The 21111-nt window shown below is 38.3% G+C and overlaps 1 protein-coding gene across 1 annotated transcript in view; it reads left to right on the forward strand.

Moving 5' to 3' along the window:
* The first annotated feature begins 511 nt into the window (after window positions 1-511).
* LOC139323236 (zinc metalloproteinase-disintegrin-like MTP9) overlaps window positions 512-21111 on the forward strand; it is a 28937-nt gene continuing 8337 nt past the window's right edge. Inside the window, exons 1-12 of the mRNA XM_070952512.1 lie at window positions 512-674; window positions 4347-4450; window positions 6208-6284; window positions 8908-8986; window positions 10130-10206; window positions 11603-11798; window positions 12740-12802; window positions 13275-13346; window positions 14327-14502; window positions 16337-16421; window positions 18088-18218; window positions 20050-20227. Of these exons, the coding sequence (XP_070808613.1) occupies window positions 512-674; window positions 4347-4450; window positions 6208-6284; window positions 8908-8986; window positions 10130-10206; window positions 11603-11798; window positions 12740-12802; window positions 13275-13346; window positions 14327-14502; window positions 16337-16421; window positions 18088-18218; window positions 20050-20227 (1401 nt within the window). The remainder of the gene's footprint in view (window positions 675-4346; window positions 4451-6207; window positions 6285-8907; window positions 8987-10129; window positions 10207-11602; window positions 11799-12739; window positions 12803-13274; window positions 13347-14326; window positions 14503-16336; window positions 16422-18087; window positions 18219-20049; window positions 20228-21111) is intronic.

Raw genomic sequence — 21111 nt, forward strand, 5'->3', positions numbered from 1 at the left:
TTCTCTACAAAGGGAGAAATCTATTATGGCATATAGGGGTTTTTCCCCCTGTAGTGAAGTCAGGGATCCCTTAGGTAAATGCATTGACATGGATTCAGTCTTTCTCCCAGTAAGTCTTTTTCAGAGACTACAAGTCAGCTCATTGAGCTTCCTGATTAGCAACCAGCACTAAATGCTAGCAATATTGAAAGAATGCTAGATTGCTCAAAAAGTGCCTCTTACTCACAAAATACTATAAAAACCAACTCTTGGCATTTAAGACCCCAATGCCCCCATTAAGAAGCCCCAAATTTAGTTGTATTAACATGTGAGCCAGGGAAGGCAATGCTGTGAGCATGTAATCGTCTCCTTTTGGCTTTTGCTTTGAGTGATGCCTTCAAAGAAGCTTTCCAGATGTCATTGTTGGAGTGACAAGCACTAAGCCAGTTGGAAAACTGCCCTCCAGTAATATTGTTACAACTTAGAATTTGGGCAAATCCTTTAGCAAACACCTTTGCATATAAAGGCACGAATGAAGCTGAAGGATTCATTATTTGCTTCTCACAGTCAACAGGAGAAGAGCTCAGGTTGGCTTGGAAGCAGAAAGAGATTCTTTGTCCACCAGTCCGATCCAGGTTCCAAAATGTTCCAAGCTCTCTTGGTAACTATATGCTTAGCAGTTTTTCCATATCAAGGTAAGATGTTCTCTTTGGTTTCAGATTATTATTATTCTTATTCAGATAATTATTCAGATTCTTACTGATAAAAGTCTATGGCACCCCCCAAATTTCTATGGTTTTTCTTTTGATGCTTAACCAAAATTTCTTTCACTTCAGTTTCTACAGACTTGGCAAAAGAGTGCTTGCTCTCAAAGCTCACATTTGTTCTAAAGTTACATATATGGTTTTTTTGGTATTGGCTTAAATTTTGTCAAGCCTAAGAAAGAAAAGTCTTATTATCCCCAGAAGAAAAGCATTTTCATTTGGAGAAAAGGTTTTCCAATAATGTGAATAAAAAAAAAAGGATTAGAAGACTGAAGAGGACAGAGAGGCAGAGTTTGTGGCAAGAAAATTTCAGGAAGCAAAATGTTAAAGAAAAATAAAGAGCTTTCAGTTTTCATTTTCTTTCAATACGTCAGTTAGACATCCTGCAATTAAGCTAGGATAATATTCAGCCAAACAAAAGAAAATGCTATTGTTATTCCAAACAATCTCCCAACTGTACTCAAGGTAATACAATATTAACTTTTCTCAATGCAAGATTTTAAATTATCTTAAATTATACCCCCGCCTTTCCTTTTACTCTGCAGAAAACAAGGGAGGGTCCCTTCTGAAATACTTCCCATGTTCTCATTCTTTCTATGGGCTGAGATCCCTTTTACATGCCAGTTGACTGGTCTGTGGCTCTTCCTCCTGCCCCCCAAGTCATTTCCACATATCATTACAAATCATGACATCATTGATTCAGATGGTTCTCCAAACACAAGTAAGAGTCAGAAGCTCACTGAGATAGCCTTGTGTTGTTGTTTTTTTAAGCAAGGAATGATGGGCATGTCCTTACCAGGAGGGCAGCTTTCAAAATTAGAATAATAATTTATGAAGAACAATATAGTAAAGAAGAAAGGGAGATGGAAGGGAAATTGATGCTTTTTCTGTGCTCTGAGCAAGAGAGGAATAGTAACCTTGCTTACTAGTAGGTGAAGTTGAACCCCTCCCATCTTTCTGGCACAGGTATAAATGGGTAGGTACATAGATGGGCATGAGGAAGATGTATTCTTCTCCCTGTGGCTTCCTTTGGAAGATGCCCATCAATCTCAGAAGACACATTTCCAAGGCCAAATGCTAGTCATGCTTAGAATTCAGTCTCCCTCTCTTTCAGTATCAATTATGTAGGTGTTTGGCTAGCAGTTTTTTTTCTCATGCCCTGTGGATATTGATATTTTAGTTTATTGTTTTGTTTCCAACTATAGTTTTGTTGCAACTATAAGCTTTACATACAACCTTACCCCTTCCCTTCCAATGGAATGGAATGGAATAGAAATAGAATAGAATAGAATAGAATAGAATAGAATAGAATAGAATAGAATAGAATAGAATAGAATAGAATAGAATAGAATAGAACAGAACAAGCTGGAAGGGACCTTGGAGGTCTTCTAGTCAAGCCCCCTGATCAAACAGGAGAACCTATACCTATAAGTGACTGTCTAGACTTTTCTTTAAAATATCCAGTGTTGGAACCCTCATGATTTCTGGAACCAAGCTGTTCCACAAGGACAGGGTTAATTGTCCTCACTGTTAGGAAGTTTCTCCTTAATTCAAAATTGCTTCTCTCCTTGATTAGCTTCCAACCATTGTTTCTTGTCCTGCCTTCCTGTGCTTTGGAGAATAATTTAACCCTCTCTTCTTTGTGGCAGCCCCTCAAGTACTGAAATACTGCTATCATGTCACCCCTAATTCTTCTTTTCTTTAGACTAGCCAAACCCAAATCCTGCAGCTGTTCTTCATGTTTTAGTCTCCAGATCTTTGACCATTTTATCATTCATCATTTATTAAATTTGTATACCGCCCTACTCCCGAAGGACTCAGGGCGGTGAACAGCCATAAAATAAAACATATAGATACAAAATTGAAAATAGAGATAAAACAAATTAAATAAATTTGGCTGAACCATTTTAAAACCCCAATAATTTAAAACCAAATTTTAAATTCCCATTTAAAAAGGGGAAAATTTAGGTCAGGCCAGCTTGATGAAATAGGAACGTCTTAAGCGCGCGACGGAAGGTACGCAGATCTGGGATCCTCCGTATCTCCGGGGGGAGCTTGTTCCAGATAGTAGGTGCCCCCACAGAGAAGGCTCTCCCCCTGGGGGCTGCCAGTCGACATTGTTTGGCCGACGGCACCCGGAGGAGCCCCTCTCTATGGGAGCGTACTGGTTGGTGGGAGGCTATTGGTGGTAGCAGGCGGTCTCTAAAGTGCAATTTTAGTTGCATTTCTCTTGACTTTTTCCAAAGTCTCAACATCTTTTTTGCAGTATAGTGTCCAAAATTGGTTGCAGTATTCCAGGTGTAGTCTTACTAGGGTTTTATAAAGTGGTACTAATACTTCACATGATCTTGATTCTATGCCTCTGAATTGCATTAGCTTTTTTGACTGCAGCTGCACGCTGCTGGCTCATACTCAAGTGACCATCCACTAAGACTCCAAGATCCCTCTCACAGTTACGGTTTTTGACCCAGATCTCACCTAATCTGTATTTATGCCTTTGATTTTTCCTGCCTAAATGTAAAACTTTGCTTTTTTTCCACATTGAAATTGATTTTGTTGGATAGGGTCCATTAATCTGTTAACAATTTTTGGTCTCAGTTGTGATCATACATCCTGGAGGACCTGTAGGTACAAAGCATGTTAAGGAACAAATAGCAGCTGACCATTGAATGTGCACATAGTAACCAACCCTAAATTCTTCCACTTTGGTCTAATTCTGAAATCATTCAATTTGATTATGTACATCAGAGGTGTCAAACTCAATTTCATTGAGGGCTGCATCAGGGCTGTTTTTGACTTCGGGGGGCTGAGTGGGCATGGCCAACTGGATGGGCATGGCCAGTTTGACGCAACTCCCCAAACTGCTGACATGTTTCCTGTTCACATTGTGTAGAACAGGCCAATGCCACGCTGGCCTGATCTTTCCTCTTCGCCACTGGGTAGACCAGGCTGAAGCTATGCTGGCCTAATCTTTCTTTGCACTGGGTAGACCAGGACGGCCCTGCGGGCCAGATCTGACCACATCGCAGGCCGGATCGGGCCTGTGGGCCTTGAGTTTGACACCTCTGATGTACATGATAGGTCGCCCAGTGATAACTATGATGCTATGGACTATTTATTAATGTGAAAGAAAGGAAAGTCAACCAAAGCTTTAGGATGGCAGTGAAATAGCAGTTCAACTGAAAAGAATTCCTAATAAATTATATTTGCATAACAAGCTACGTTTACCCTAGCCTTTTGACTAATGGCTATACTAAACCATAATGTAGTATGGTTTACTGAATTGTGTGAATCAGACTATTGTGATTTACAGTTTCTCATGTTATCCTTATCACTCAGCACACAAACTTGCACATTCATTGAGATTTATTTATTTATTTATTTATTGTTTAGCAATGTCTCCAGTTAGTCTCCCATATCTCAAGCATCATTCAGCAAATTGCATACCCAGAGAAAACCTGGATTTCTGTGCTGCGTTCCCTAGAAAAAGATTCCATCCTTCATTGAGAACTGAATAACAAATTGAGTTGTGGATGTGAGAATGATAGAATAACACCCCGAAGTAAACCAAACCTTTCTTTTCTTTCTTTTTTCCTTATGAAGGGAGCTCTATAATCCTGGAATCTGGGAAAGTTAATGATTATGAAGTAGTGTATCCGCAAAAAGTTCCTGCATTGCCCAAAGGAGTTCAGAATCCTGAGCAAGAGGTAAGAAAAAGACCTCTGTTTCATCAGCAAATTACTTCTTGTCAGCCAACAGAGCTTTTGGTATTCCTTTGCTGCCATCTAATGATTATCTGGATTTTTGCATTGCAATGTACATACCTCATTCATTCATTCATTCATTCATTCATTCATTCATTCATTCATTCAACAAATCTATATGGATGACCAATTCACTCAAAATTGAGGAGACTTCTGGCAACTTAGAACAGAATTTCCTAATATTAATAGGTTACTATAACTAATAAAGTACTGGGAAACACCCAGCTGTATAGAGAAGAGGGAATTAGCCTTGACTCATTTCATAGCTGCAACAGATCCAGGACTGACATCCTCACCCACCCACCCACCCACCCACCCCCAGAAAGTTCCATTAGATTTTATCTATTTATTTAGATTGGCAAGAATGTTCCCCGGCATGCCATCAACATGTTGGAAATGCAACCACCACAAAGGCACCTATTATCATATGTGGTGGACCTGCCCAATGGCGAAACAATATTGGCAAAGGATCAAAATACAAATAGAGGAAATAACACACCAAAAGATAGAACTAAGACCAGAAAGCTTCCTACTAGGCATAGTGAATGGATACTACGACAAAGAAACAACATATTTAATTATACATATGATAACAGCAGCACGAATACTATACACGCAACAATGGAAGAGTAGTGATATACCAACACCAGATAAAGTAATCAATAAAATTATGGAATGTGCGGAATTAGATAGACTCACAAAGGAATTACAAAATAGGGAAGAACATGACTTTTACTTAGTATGGGAAAAGTGGTATAGTTGGTTGAAAGATAGGAAAGAGATGAAGCAATAGGAAGTAAACAAAATGACCAAATATAATATGATGGAAACAAAGAATAGACATAGGTCAACAAAGATTAATAGTAGATAGACAAAAGGGAATGACCAAATAAGGAAGAGTCAAAATACAAAGAGAAATGTATATTACAGTTGCGACAAACTGGACATGTATTGAAATGGATGTTTATATGTTTTTATGTTTTGTACGTTTCATTGTTCTGTTTAGTTTGTACTTATAAATAAAAATTGGGAAAAAAAAGATTTTATCTATCTGTTCTGAAGAGAAGAGAAGCAACCTAGGGAGATTCCTGTATTATTACAACGCATTGTAAGCCGCCCTGAGTCTCCGGAGAAGGGCGGCATATAAATCAAATTTTAAAAAAATAGGCAGAATACAATAAAGTTTAAACTTTACATGTGTGAATCTGGTTACTTCTGCCTAACATACATTTTCTATTAATAGGTGGTTTTTTTTTCTTCCTTCCTTTTTATGTTCTTGGGTCACAACTGTAACAACTGTGAACCACAAGATATGAAATTATACTTTCTAGCTTCCCAGAATGCATCATTTTGAAAGATAAAAGTTGTGTTTCTAGTTGAAGATGGTATAGTGGTTACAGCCCAAGGTTAGGACTAAGAAGAAGATTCAAGTCCATCATTGGATGGCTAGTCAGTCTCTCTCTCCCAGCCCAACTTCATTCACCAAGATGTTCAACTGGAGAATGAGATCTTGAACTGATGCAGGAAAGTTTAATTTAATTTAAGATTTTATAGTGCCCTTCAAGCACCAGATGGAATACTCTAAATCTAATAAGTAATTTGGCTGTAGCTCTCCGTGTGACACAGGTGTAGCATTGTTAAGACGGTACACATTTTATTTGCCTATTTTTTAAATAAACCCTGAACTCTTTGCATTTCAGACCAAGTATGAAGACACAATGCAATATGAATTTCAAGTGAATGGAGAGCCAGTGGTCCTTCACCTAGAAAGAAATAAGTATGTTAACTCAGAAGTTCAGTTGGTGAACATGTTAATTGTGTTTACCCCTGAAGTGAGAATTTTTTAGTTGTGCTTTCTATGGTACATTGCTGGACTATAACAATTTAGATAAAGTTGAACCATTCAAGGTTCATAACCGTCTATCACTTGAATTACCTAGGTTAGTTATGAAATATTATAGAGTTTTTAAAATGATTGCTTATGATGCTTCACAGATACTCCATCCATCTGAATAACATTTCCTAAGAGACCTATGTAGCCAGTCAACTTACATCAGAATTTACATATTGAAGCATGAAAGGCATGAAATATCATGACCTCTTACGAAAGGGGACATGACCTAACTAAGCCCATGTTTCACTACACTTTTTTTTAAGAATACCATGTGAATCTTCTTGGTGGTGTTCCATTTGAACTGTAAATCAAGATATTAATAAAGATATTATTTATCTTTATTATAAGCCACCTGGCTTATATTTGCATAATAACTAACCTGTCAGGTTTCGATGCTATCTCAAAATAAATTAATTTCCAAACTGCTGATCATTACGGAAATTTTCTCTTTATTCGAGCACAGAAATCTGATCCTGGCTCTTTCGCGGTCAGTACTGACCTTTGCCCCCCAATCCCTCCCTTTCCGATCCCCAATTCTCTGCTTCTCATTGGCTATCTTCCAAGTCACTTTCCTGATTCCTTCTTCGTCAGATCACAGGAATGTCTCCCCCTTCCCCATCTCAGAGGAGACAGAATCTTCAAAGGGATTTAGTAGGCAAAAGTTCAGGCTTCTCCTATCTTTATTATATGTCAGTGCTGGGATGCTGACATAACCATTGAAACAAGTTTTTGGTCTTTCACTGACTGATCTAGCCAGGCCTTTAAAAAATTGGCAGCTTTGTTTCACTACAGGGAACAAAAATGGAGCGAAATTATTTTTCAGCAGAAAAGAATAACATAGTTGGAAGGGACCTTGGAGGTCTTCTAATCCAGGGGTCTCCAACCTTGGCAACTTTATGATTTGTGGAGTTCAACTTCCAGAATTCCTCAGCCAGCCCATGAGCTAGGAGTTGAAGTCCACAAGTCATAAAGTTGCCAAGGTTGGAGACCACTATTCTGATCCAACCCTCTGCTCAAGCAGGAGACTATACCATTCCATAGCTTTCCATTCATTCCTTGAAAACCTCCAATGATGGAATACCCACAATTTCTGAAGGCAAGCCATTCCACCTATTAATAATAGAGCCTGGTGGTGCAGCAGACTAATAGCTTGTTATTAACATTCAGCTGCCTGCAATTACTGCAAGTTCGAATCTCCCCAGGCTCAAGGTCGACTCAGACTTCCATCCTTTCTAAGGTAGGTAAATTGAGCACCCGGATTGTAGGGGCAATAAGCTGACTTTGTATAAAAATATACAAAAGTATGAAGGCTATTGCTTAACGCATTGTAAGCCGCCCTGAGTCTCCGGAGATGGGCGGCATATAAATCATTTTTTTAAAAAAAAATATTCTCATTGTCAGGAAATTTCTCTTAATTCTAGGTTGGATTTCTCATGTGTAAATAAACTACTAACACCACTAAAAGAAAATATGCTATTCTGTAAATGCCACATCACCATTGACATTAGTATGGCTGTCACTGTACTGTAAACATGGGAAGTCTCTGCAATCCAAATGCAATTTAATATTAGTGTTAAGACTGAGATACATACTGTAGTTGGTACATTGAGAATGACTGCCTGGCTTTGATTTTAGAATATATTTTGCTTCTGACCATGCTATATCCAAAAAAAAAAAAAAAGCATCTTTGGAACAACTATGACCTGGATGATTGAGAATCTCCATAGACCATGCTATATGTGCCTCAAAATGTATATTGTCTTTATTATTAAGTATAGGATACAAAGAAATTGCCCTCTATGTGGGTACTTCTGTGTCACTTTATCTTATATCACTGGAGACATTTCATGCTAAATTCTAAAGTATGCTTTAGAAAGTCTAGAATCTTCTTTTGTTTTGTTTAAACATGAAGGTTATACAGAATTTCAAGGGCAGCATCTGGATGTTCACATTTTGGCATGGAAGCCAAGCAGGGGTAGAAGTGGAAGACTAGCAAGGGATATCTAGATTGGAAAAATAGAAGGCAATGCCAAGTGCATAGATGTGACACTATGAGTGGAAAGTGACTCCATATATTGGTTTAAAACTTCAAGACAGATGTTTCTGAATGAAGGTTCAAGGCATCCATTTCTTTGAGGTTGCTTCATTTTACTCATAAGTAAATAGAACTATACTGCTTTCCTTTATAGACCAAGCAGTTTCATCAGATTGTTGCATAGACCAGAAGAATAAAAAGAAAAGGCAATACAAAATGTCTTCTCCTGGTCAATCATGCCACCTCTGAGCCTTGATGAAGAGAACTGCACAGCTTCCTTGGTGCAAATCTCTTTTCTTAGTATGCTCAGCACTCCTCTTAAATAGGCCTCCTCATGAGGTTGAAATACCTGCTCCTTTCCCTTGATACCAAAGAATACGCTAAAATAGAGTAGTTGTAGACTTATTATAAAATTATCTCTGTCCTATTTAATTCCTGACATAGATATTCTCTTCTTTGCATTCTTTCCAGAGGACTTTTTTCAGAAGATTACAGTGAAACTCATTATTCCCCTGATGGCAGAGAAATCACAACAAGCCCTCCGGTTCAGGTAATATCCAGAATGTCTTACTTTTAGGAATTAAATTGAGAGGAATATTTGAGCACAATATTCCAAATATGTACGTACCAGACCAGGCAACTCAAACAAGAAAGACTGTATATGTATAAAGTATCTTATACCGAAATATTCATATAAGGATGTAAGGATGGTTAAACCCAGTTTGTTTTATTCATTGAATTAGTAGGGCAATGTTTCAATCAAATAGTTCTTTCCTATTGATTAAAAGCAAACATTTTGGGGAGTGAGTTTTACGAACAGATTTATTATGATAACATCAGGTTTATAAGATCTACCTTTTCATTTTTAAACCAGATTACAGTGATAAATGCAAAATCATTTGTTTGTAATACTAAAAGTGAGAGAAATTCACTTTGCTCCTATACAGAAATTATTTTGATACCTCTCACATTAAAATGGCCCAGAACATGGCCCCACAGCACTAACATGCTTCATGAAGTCCTTGGCCCCTTCCCCCCAAATTGATCTAAAAGTACATCCTCTGTGTCCAAAAATTATCTACTTCTGTCTTAACATCTTCAAAGTTCATACAAATTGCTCCTACTTAGTGTGTAACAGAAATCTCCTAACTTTAATGTCTACATGGATTCTGCTTCCAGGTGATGCTAAGAATTATATCTCTGTGTATATTTCTGAAAGCTTTCATTGTGTGGGCTCAAGGAAATAACAAATAATTGGTATCATTAGTAAATGTGGAATGTTTCATACAGTATGGTAAGATGAATGTAGGACAATCATCAAGTCTGACAGTTCATTCAGCAAATCCGGTAGTTCATCACTAGAGTTGATCTCCAAGAAGACAAGGTTGGTGGAGAAAAAGGCTTGTAATTTCAACAGAACATTTTCTATTTGTGTGTTGGTTGTCTGCCCAAAAGTTCTTAGCATTTTACCATCAGTGGGGCTCTCCCTGCAGTGTGACTTGTTTTTATGGATATTTGTGTTTATCCTATGTTCATTTTGGAACAATCAATACTAAGCAAATTTTCTGTCCTCCTGAATCAAAATGTCTTAATGTTTAATTGATGTGGTGGAATACATTGGAACTGCACTTCTGCTCATCAAATCACACTGTAAACAAGCTTTAATCAGTGTGGTCCTCTTGCCCCCGTACAGGATCACTGCTATTATCATGGTTACGTTCAAAATGATGCTGACTCAACTGCAGTCATCAGTGCATGTGATGGCTTGAAGTAAGATAGTCTCTTTTTTTTTTTAATTTTATTAAGAATAAATAAAATGCTTTATTTGCTGCTTTCAAATGCTATTTGCTATTTTAAAATGCTTTAAAATAAAGCATTTTAAATAAAATACTTTATTTGCTGCTCTTGGAGTTGTCATAACTCCAACTTAAAATGAAGGACATCAGTTTTTCATGCAAATTAGCTAATTTCTGCAGAATTTAGAAAGATTTTGGTTGAATACCAAGACGAGCTGCCGCCAGCCAGTAGAGACACTAGGGAGCTAAATCAGGTCTGTCTAAAGGAGCTTCCAAACCCATGTCTCCTTTGTATCTAGCAGACTTTTCAATTCTACCCAGAAACAGTTTCTCGAGTCACTCTGCACACCTTCTCCAACCAGATCGGTATTTTCGTGTGGTGCTGTTTTTTAATTTTTAACCAGGTTTGTAGTAGCGCATTCCTTATTATACGTCTTTTGAAATAGGTATGTGTTTTGTGTTTTCCATCCCAGAGGAATGAATGCCAACCCACTTGTATTTCATGTCCTTCAATTGTTAGTATTCTATTATTTTTTAATTCCATCCATTCTTTTAACCAGGATAAACCAGCCGCTTGATAATAAATTTCCTTGAATTCTTCTCCAATTCTCTCCGTCTCCGTCTCATCATCTTAAATCTATCACTGTTCCTCCTCCGATTCTGCTGACTCACTCCCAACCAATCAGAACACACCTCCACCCAATCAGAACACAGCCAAGCTCCCACCCAATCAGTTCACACCCCCACTGGCAGTTAAAAGGAAGAAACAGCTGTGATCACACATTGCTCCTAGAAGCACAAAGCCGAAAAAACCAGCCTGAAGATGACGAATGAGACTTCGTTGAAACGTCGCCAAGACCCTTCCAATTTTACGCGGGAGAAAACCCGAATAACCAAAGACCTACATACAAACACCCGCGAAAACCTCAGAAAACATATATATATATATGATATAAAGTATTTTACAATTATGAGATAAAGATTTACACAAAAACAGAATCTTTCAAATAGTCTTGCATTTGAGTAGCTAGAAACTTTTTTTTTTTAAACCCTAGGAAATATACAGTATTGGATTCCATGCCAAACTATCTCCATACAAATACTGTACAGATATATTTCATGGTTGTATTGAGTATATGCAATCTCTTGCATTTTGATCATAGCTGTATCTTTGGGAAGCATGAGAACGTTATATGGATTCTGTGGATAGAACACAGGGAATGTTGACTTGGATAGTTAAAAATGGCTCTCAGAGCTTACTTGTTTCCTGGCAGACATTTCATTACCCAATTAGGTAACATCATCAGTGAACAATATTCTCTTCTATCAGTTATCCATCTCTGACCACCCTTTTCTATATTGTTTTACAGAGGACATTTCAAGCATCAAGGGGAGACATACCTTATTGAACCCTTGAAGCTTTCCGACAGTGAAGCCCATGCAGTCTACAAAGCTGAAAATGTAGAAAAGGAGGATGAGTCCCCCAAAACCTGTGGGGTAACCCAGACAACTTGGGAATCGGATGAGCCCATCGAAAAGAGCTCTCAGTTAGTTGTTACTCCTGAAGTAAGTCTTATATTAAATTCTCAGGTATATATTATGGTTAGAGAACAGGGATTCATTTACTTGTTTCTAAAATGTAAAGTAAAAGAGAAATTCTTTGGGGGGGGTGATTGGATAGAATTCATAAGAGAGGAGATTCCATTTCTAAATTCTTTATCCTCAGCAAGCTGTGGTTATACACATTATGTTTAATTGGTCTTTAATTGGTCCTTTATCTTCAATGTTCTAGTCTCTCATTATCTGGTCATGGTCACTTTATTCAAACTGGATCTTGTGCAGCAGAGTTAAGAAAGTATCTGTCAGAGAGAAAGTAGAGAAATTGCATTCTAGAATTGGCAATTTGGCTTTGTAGTTCCGTATGCTGAAAAAAACATGAATACACTTTCCTAGGGAAAGGAGCAAGTAATACACCCTAACACATGCAGATCTTAATATAGGTGTACTTCCTGCCTAATTTGGGTATTCCAGTGGTGAAATCTAACAGTGGAAGGCAGGAGGGAAGGGCTCTTTCCCAGGGAAATAAACGGCAGATCAGCAATGAGTCATTGGATTGCAGAATGAGGCCCAGAAGAGCTCCTCCCTAAAACTTTCACAGGATGTGTCCAATGGTTACACAGAGTATGCTTTAGTCTGGCAAGATTCCTGTCTATAGGAGAGCAGCAATAAAGAAACTACTCAGAGCAATTAGCCATGTTCTTATTGTTGTTGTTCCTTGTGCCTGAGCAGTCTGAAACAATATTTCAGTAATCATTTTAAAACTACATTTTAAAAAAGATATAAATCTTTGACCATTTCGAGTGAGTTCAGGGGGTCAAAATGTCTGATCGCCTCTCCTTACTTTGTCTTTGGTGCATAGTGTGATATCATTGCAGGCAAGGTCTAATTGGTTACACACAGGGGTGAAATGCATCTCTAAACAGCCTTTTGTTTATTGTTCTGTTTAGCAAAACGAATACTTGAAGGCCCCAAAATACATTGAGCTTTTGATAGTTGTGGACAATGTAATGGTAAGTATCCTGGATATCATTCCATTTTCTTTCTGCATTGAGTACAGCATTTTGTTTCTGCCTCTTTTAATATGGGTTTCTTTGAAACATTCCTGCACTATTTGTTTAGCCAAGTTGACAACACATGAAGAGTAAGATGTCTAGAGGAGAATGCTTATTTTACACTTCTCTAAACATGGAAATATGGCATCCAGTTTAGGAAAGCATCTCAGTAGGCTGACCAAAATTTTCTCCAACCAGGAGGAGAGCCCATGTATGCTGCTGAAAAGTTAATAATCTTAATATATGAATGGCACAAATGTAGATTAAAAGATCAGCACAAAAGAATTATTTGGACTGCTTGGATAAATATATTTTTGTTTGAATCAGCAAATTTAACGATCTTTTCACAGATATGTTCTTTGTCTCCCTCCTTCACTCCCTTCTTCCTATAATTAAGATTTCATCCTAACTTTTTTTTCCTTTTCTGTAGTACAGGAAATACACCGGCAATTTAACTGCTATAAGAACAAGAGTATATGGAATAGTCAACGATGTAAATGTGGTAAGAGGACATGGCAAAAATTATTTCACTTGTTGGATTTAAACTTCTCTCAGTCCCAACTCAGATTTTCACCGTGTTCACACAACACATTTAACCAGGTAAAGAGAGCTAGGAGATGGACTTCTGTAACAATGCTAACTTTTGTGGCTTGGAGTGAGGCAAAACTAAGTCATTTGGCCAGCTAGTGATCCCACGTATAAGGTCATCCCAGAAAATGGGTTAGTTCAGTAACTAGGTTAATAAGCCTCTTATGTGAATACAACCACTATGTTGGGAGGATGCAAATCCAAAAGTGTTGCAAGAATTCAATCAAAACTACACCTGTAGCTAGATTCTTTGAGGGCTGTGATTAATGGTTCTGAACTTGGACATTAGAAAGAGGTGGATAGGATTAGCCTACTCCAAGCTCAATTGATTATGAAACTGATCCCTGAGAAGACACCCGGAGAGAGGAACTCAATTTGAGTTGGATTGTGGTACCTAGGAGGAGATACACTCATATTGTAGTGTCCTATTAGCCTTGTTTACATTTTCACTGTTGATGATCAGTTAGAATCAGGGAGACAACAGGAAGATCCATGAGTCAAATCTCCCTTTAGTGCTCCTCCTCTTCTGTTCCTGATTACAGAGAATAATCACCTGCTTCTTTTTATCATTTTATTTATTTCTCCTGCTTAATAGATTACTATTATTCCCCAATATATAGAGTCCTTGGTGCTGTCTGAGCTTGGTGGTTTCCTTACAGACATTTCATTATCTGACTAAACAACTTACTTGAATGAGCAAAGCAGCAAACTCAGAGAGCACTAAGGACTCCACAATTGAGTCCAGAGCTCCAGAGATGTCTCTTCTGTGGATGCCTAGACCTATTTTTTTTTATCTGCCCATAGAAGCCAATGTCAGTTGCTTTTTAATCTTCAAAGGTTTCTCAAGGTTTACCTGTACTTGAATTTCTGATTGTTGCCATGTCCACCTGACAGATGTGCAGAGTTTTCAATATTCATGCAGCACTGACTCGCCTAGAAATTTGGTCCAACAAAGATAAGATTGACGTGCAGTCAGCGGAGAATGTCACTTTGGATTTATTTGGAAGATGGAGAGAAACCGATTTACTCGCAAATCCAAACAGAAGCAATGATAATGCTCAGTTACTTACGTATGTCTCATTGTGGGGAAAGGGAGTGAGGGTGTCTGGGAGTGGAGGATTATGGGAAGGTTAGTGCTTGCACAGCTTCTACTCTATGCTATATACTTAAACCATATGTGAACTATTTTTCTCGGTCAAAGTCAACCACTTTTTTTTTTTTTTTTTTTGGTGATTGAGAGCTGATTTTGAGAAGTCTTTGAATGATTGCAGGTCAAAAACTCAGCTTGATTTCCTTTCACCTGGATTTAAAATTGAAACTCAAATGATTATCCTGCTATGCTTTGGCTGTACTTACACATGCATTTTTAATTCGATTAAGTAATGTTTTGGTTCCCAGTTTGCATCAATTAAATGAATGCTTTCATTACCCAACAGATAAACGAAGAATAAAGTAAAATAATAAAATCTATTTATAGTGCTTAGCAATAGCATAGCTGAAGAGCCAACTTTGTCCAAAGATGCTTCCATGGTCATGTGGCCGGCATGATTAAATGCCAGAAGCACACGGAATGCTATTATTTTCTCACCAAAATGCTGCCTATCTATCTGCTTATGTTTGTTTGCTTTTGAACTGCTAGGTTGGCAGGAGCTGGAGCAACTAACGGGACCTCACTGTGTCAGGCAGTATTTAGGTTTCAAACTGTCCACCTTCCAGGAAACAAGCCCAGTGTCTTAACTGCTCAGTTCCGCACCCCATCAGCCTATGTATTGTCATACAATTCCATGAGTGGGAAATTTACACGTTTATTATCTTATAACTATAAGATATTGGGTAAACAACAATTGTGTTGTGAGCAATCTAATAGGATACGTGCATAGTAAGTTGGTCTTATGAAATATGTTAAGGGCTAGATGAAGGGCAGTGTTCTGTCCCCGTCTCACACACGCACACAAACAGATAGCCAGGGGTTAAATAAAACTGGCAGACAACAAATTCTTTCGATAAGAGGATTGGCAGCAACCCAGTAGCTGCTTGCCAAGAACTTTACTCATAGAGGGAGGGGTTGTTCCTCCTACAGATAAACCCAAACAAGATACACACAGTTCAAGAATTGTCAAGTCCAGTCCGTATTAAATCCAAGGCAGATAACGTTGTTTCAAAGATACAATGTGACTCGCTAGTAGTTTGTTTTGTCCGTCACAAAGTCTGAATGGCCACCTCACCCCCTTTTATCCCCTGTGGGGTGTGGTCCAGTGACTCAGCCTAATCTCTGGCACGCCTCCTCTTCTGCTGCACGCGCCTGTCTCTCTGATGCTGGCGTGGATCCAGCCAAGACTTATCTCCGTCACTGTCCGACTGTGAGGAGATACCTAGCTCCTGGCCAATCTCTTCTCCTATGAGAGACACCTGAGGCATTGCCAGAGAGGAGGGTCCTGGAGAGGGAGGCCTGGCCAACTCCTCTCCTTCATGTTTGGAGCCTTCTCCCTCCGATAAATTGGCCTTGGGGGTCGGAGTCACAACAGGCAGATCTAAGTGCAAGGGAGAATGTAAAAATATACTAAAAAAATCCATTTTATTTTTGCCACAGATGTTGATTTGACTTGTCATCCAATCACCTTTCCCATCTAGTCTTTAATAACCCCACAGCTAAATTGATAGACAAAACACCAACCAAATCACCATATAGTGAAAATGCATCCTGAATATTTTTAACAGATCTGCTTAGTTAAATGGCTTCTGAGACTAGAGCCTAAAATGAATTCTAACATTCTGAAAACTGGTAGTAACTGAGGGCGGGACGAGGGGTTTGCAAAAATCCATAGAGAGTTATGTATGTCCTAAGACTACATAATGTGCTTCTATCTTCTACAAATTTTATCCCCCTCCCCTTCTTTCTTATAGGGGCATTAACCTCAATGGACAAACTGTAGGATTTGGTTACGTGGGCAGCCTCTGCGAGCCAAGGAGTTCTGTAGCAATTGTTCAGGTGAGTAGAAAGTATACCTGTTATCTATTTGTACTCAAGTGAAAACTTATATGCTTACAGGCATATCTTCTTTACAAATAAAGTGTTTTCTTATTTTTGATCCAGGTCATTTTCATCCATATTTATTTGTGGATTTGACATCTCCAGGTCCTGCCTCAATTGATCCCATTTTGGCACAATGCATTCTAGACATGTTGTAGATGAGCTTTTTGTATGCAATGAGCTATATATCAAAAGGTGACAATATATTGTAATGTTTCTGGACCAGGAGGAGTCAAACTGTGCTCTAATTGGCAAATGAGCAGGTCAAATCAGGATATAATACTCCCAAATAATACTTCTGAATGATATTCTTAGCAAACCTAATGACAAACATGAATCACCCTTCTTTTCGTCCAAGAAATTTAGGATCTAATTGCATATGATTGAATTAATGTACATTGAGAAAATGAGAGAATACTAAATCTATTTAAAAAGAAAAAACTTAAGATCCTGCAAGAAAACCATATTAGTTAAGGTGATGCTATGCATTTATTGAGAAACAGCAAACCTAGTTTTTTGTTCATGTAGAAAGAATGGAGAAACATGGTAATAAAAAAAACTTAGATAACAATTCTGCTTTCTTAATAAGCAGAGTTAGGATCTGGGCAGTATGAAGTAATCCTAAACCTGTTTGCTCAAGAAGATCATTTTTATTCCAAAAAACCAACCCATTCTTTAGTCTTTTTAGGACTTCAGCTTTCAATATTCTGAAAATGCTAACTCGTACAAAAACCGCTGAATATTTTTGAACTGAAGTTGCCTGTAAGTTTTAATAATTAAATAAATGCAGACAGCAAATGGATGCAATAGGTTTTGATCTTCTCCTGTGCTGTAGCTTCTGGCCTTTAAAGTTTTCTTTTCTGGATGTATTTGTGTATGTTCTGGAGTTGATCTGTCCCCGTCCACACACACACACAAACACAGCCAGCCGAGGGTTAAGGAAGCACTTGGAACACACCCAGGTCTTTATCTCCAACTTGGCAGCGATATACACACCGTCTGCCAAGTGCTTTTATTTCCACAGAAAACAGAAAGATAATATACTTAGCGTACAAGAGTCCAAGAATTATTATTCCTCTCAACAGTTTCGGATGAGGCTTTAGTGACTATCCAAGGTTTACTTTTGTTCGTCACAAGGATCACTGGCCACCACCCTCTATTATATAGTCTCTGGGGTGTGGTCCAGTGACTCAGTTCTAATCCCTAGCACGCCTCCTGAGCTGCTGCAATCGTTTATCACGCCTTCGGAGGCGTGCGTCCAGGAATGATGTCTCTCCCTCGCTCTCATCTGAGCCACCTGTCTCCCTGCTAATCTCCTCTCCCTCGGCCGGCACCTGAGACAGTGCCAGAGGGGACGGGCCTGGAGAGGGAGGCCTGGCTGACTCCTCTTCCTCATGCTCGGAGCTTTCTTCCTCCGATGGGACAGGCTCAGAGGGCGGGGCCACAACACTAGTCTTGGTGGGCATACATGCATCCAGAAGAGCTAGAGGAATTCTGAGATGGTATCCTCGACTCAAAATTTGTCACTTAGTCACCAGTTTTAGCCACTTAGTGCTAATAATAATTGAATTCATTTCAGTTTCTTGACAAACTAACAATTATCAAAGTATTCTTTTTTCTTCAGGATCATAGCAAAACAGCAAGTCTTGTTGCATCTACAATGGCCCATGAGTTGGGTCATAATCTGGGCATTAATCATGACACAGCTTCCTGTAATTGCCGTGCTAAATCATGCATTATGTTTCCGACACTAGGGTAAGGATTGAGGGACATTTTTAATGCCTTTCCAATTAAGTTATTGTTAAATACTTGAAATTAATTGTTAAATATTCTAAGGACTTCATCAAGAGGGAAAAAGGAAACAAAACAAATCGAATGGTCTAGTCTAGTGCAAAACTCCCCATAACTCTTGTATAAGAGTTTTGTGTAGCTTCAGTGAGCATGCCACCTATTGATCAATTTCTGGTTTCTTCTGCTAAAGCCCTAGGACTTCATTGTCTCATATTTCATGCAATGGCAATGAAGTCAGGAAGTATGCATAATGATTACTTTTTAATACTTCTAGACACTTCACGGTGTTTTGTACAGAAGACCTTGCTTAGAAAACAATGTTGCTCAATGAATGCCACCAAATGAGTCTGGTGCAACTTTGACCTTGAAAAAAGACCATCTTGTCTATTTAATGTAGTCTTTAATATAATTTATTATTTAATGTATTCTGGTCCAGAATGTAGCCGCGCGGGTGATTATGGGCGCAGCTCGTTGCGCCCATGTAACACCTCTCCTACGCGAGCTGCACTGGCTCCCGGTGGTCTTCCGGGTGCGATTCAAGGTGTTAGTTATCACCTTTAAAGCGCTCCATGGCTTAGGACCTGGGTACCTACAAGACCGTCTTTTGCCACCAATAGCCTCCCACCGACCAGTTCGTTCTCACAGGGAGGGACTACTCAGGGTACCGTCAGTCAAATTATGCCGACTGGCGACTCCCAGGGGGAGGGCCTTCTCTGTGGGGGCTCCAACCCTTTGGAATGAACTGCCCCCTGAGACACGAAATATCCCTGATCTCCGTGCTTTCCGCCGTGCCCTCAAAACCCTGATGTTCCAACAAGCGGGGCTAAACATATGAACATGTGAATGTTTTTAAAATGTTATTTAATTTTAGGTTCTACTTAATTGGGCCAAACTATGTTATAATAATAATTTTAATTAGCAATTTTATGATGTTTGTGTATCTATATTTTTCTTGACTGTACACCGCCTTGAGTCCTACAGGAGAAAGGTGGTATAGAAATATAATAAATAAATAAATAAATAAATAAATAAATAAATAAATAAATAAATAAATAAATAAATAAATAAATAAATAAATAAATAAATAAATAAATAAATAAATAAATAAATAAATAATGGCCACCAGCAGATTGTCTTTGTGTTCTTGTTTTCAGCCCCTAACTTGAGGGCCAGTTATTGTATTCCTAATTATTTGTACTGACATTAGGAAGATGCTTGGGTGGGTTTATGATACCATGTTTGCATCTATTTAAATATGCAGTTTCAGACATCACTGATATTATGACCTTTTCAACATAAGAAATCAACAAGGAATACTTTAATGCAAATAGAGAGTTAGTATCCTTAGCTCTCTATTTGCCTCAAAGTATTCATTCATATAAAAACTACTACCCTTCCAAAAGAAGAAAAGAAAAACAGAATTCTACTGTTTTCCCTTCAATTACATTATTGTCCTTCCACAGAGAGGCTGACTGAACACGAAAAGGGAAGGCAGCCCACTCAAACACAAGAAATAGCTCAATCAGCTAATATCACATGGAGTTCTCATTGCAAATTTATTTTGTTAAAAAAAAGAAAAGAAAGTTGGTGGAAATAAAACCGAGGGAGCATAATCTGGGAGTAAGATCAAGGGGTACAAAGAGTTCTCTTAGCTATTTTGTTAGTTTTAGAGAAAAAAAATCATTGTATTTCTTCATTAGCCATCTCTTTTCCATTGTATATGTTTTTGCAATGAATTCTATTCCTACTCCAAATATGGATGATGTCATGGTCTTATTTTGGTTCATCTCTATAGATATGAACCTTCCTACCAGTTCAGCTCTTGTAGTTATGATGAACATCTGAGGTATTTTATTGATAAACGCCCACAATGCATTTTCAACAAACCTTTGATCACCGATATTGTTGCACCTGCAGTTTGTGGAAATTATTTTGTGGAGGCGGGAGAAGAATGTGACTGTGGCTCTCCTAAGGTAAGTTATTTTTTTAACCAACAAGAGTGATTTGAAAAATGTTCTCAAAAATGGGAATCCTTGAGAAAATCATCTGGCTTTCTGAGTGGTTTGAGCCATCCAAGAGGTTGGTTTGTGAACGGCATAGGTCTGTGCCCTTTATGTACATGTATGTATGGAGTGGTTTCTTATATTTGGATAACCAGTTGTAAAGGAATAAAGAACTGGTATCTCACTACCAGCGTATTTTTAAAAATGAATATTTTACCTCTCCAATAAATTCTTTCCCTACTGAAAACCCCTACTTTGTTGACATGGCCACATTAACTGTCCCACTATTTTCTTTTTTTTTTCTTTTTTTTTTTTAAAAAAAATGATTTATATGCCGCCCTTCTCCGGAGACTCAAGGCGGTTTACAGTGCGTTAAGCAATAGCCTTCATACTTTTGTATATTTTATACAAAGTCAGCTTATTGCCCCCACAAACTGGGTCCTCAATTTACTACCTTAGAAAGGATGGAAGGCTGAGTCAACCTTGAGCCTGGCAAGATTCAAACTTACTTTAATTGCAGACAGCTGGTGTTAAATTACAGTGCCTTTGTCTGCAGAGCTATCCAGGCTCTTGAGCTGCTTCCTCCCAGAACCTATCATCTTTAATCTATGCTCTGATCACAAATAATATTTTTATAAGAACAGTAATTTAGTGAAGATTACAAATGTAGTGTAGATACAAATGTAATGGTTTATAAGAATGTCCTTGAGACATAAAAGGAAAGGAGGAAAAGTCTACTCAATGGTCACGTAAGAAGTAGATTAGCCTGCAGAAGCCATGGCGTATGGCAAACATCTCAAGAGGAACAACCTCCAACTCATTCTCTTGGTTGATAAAGACGAGGGCATAGAAAT

Source organism: Pituophis catenifer, unplaced genomic scaffold, assembly GCF_029215685.1.
Source record: "Pituophis catenifer annectens isolate HBS135680 unplaced genomic scaffold, rPitCat1.0.hap2 SCAF_12, whole genome shotgun sequence".
Classification (NCBI taxonomy): Eukaryota; Metazoa; Chordata; class Lepidosauria; order Squamata; family Colubridae; genus Pituophis; species Pituophis catenifer.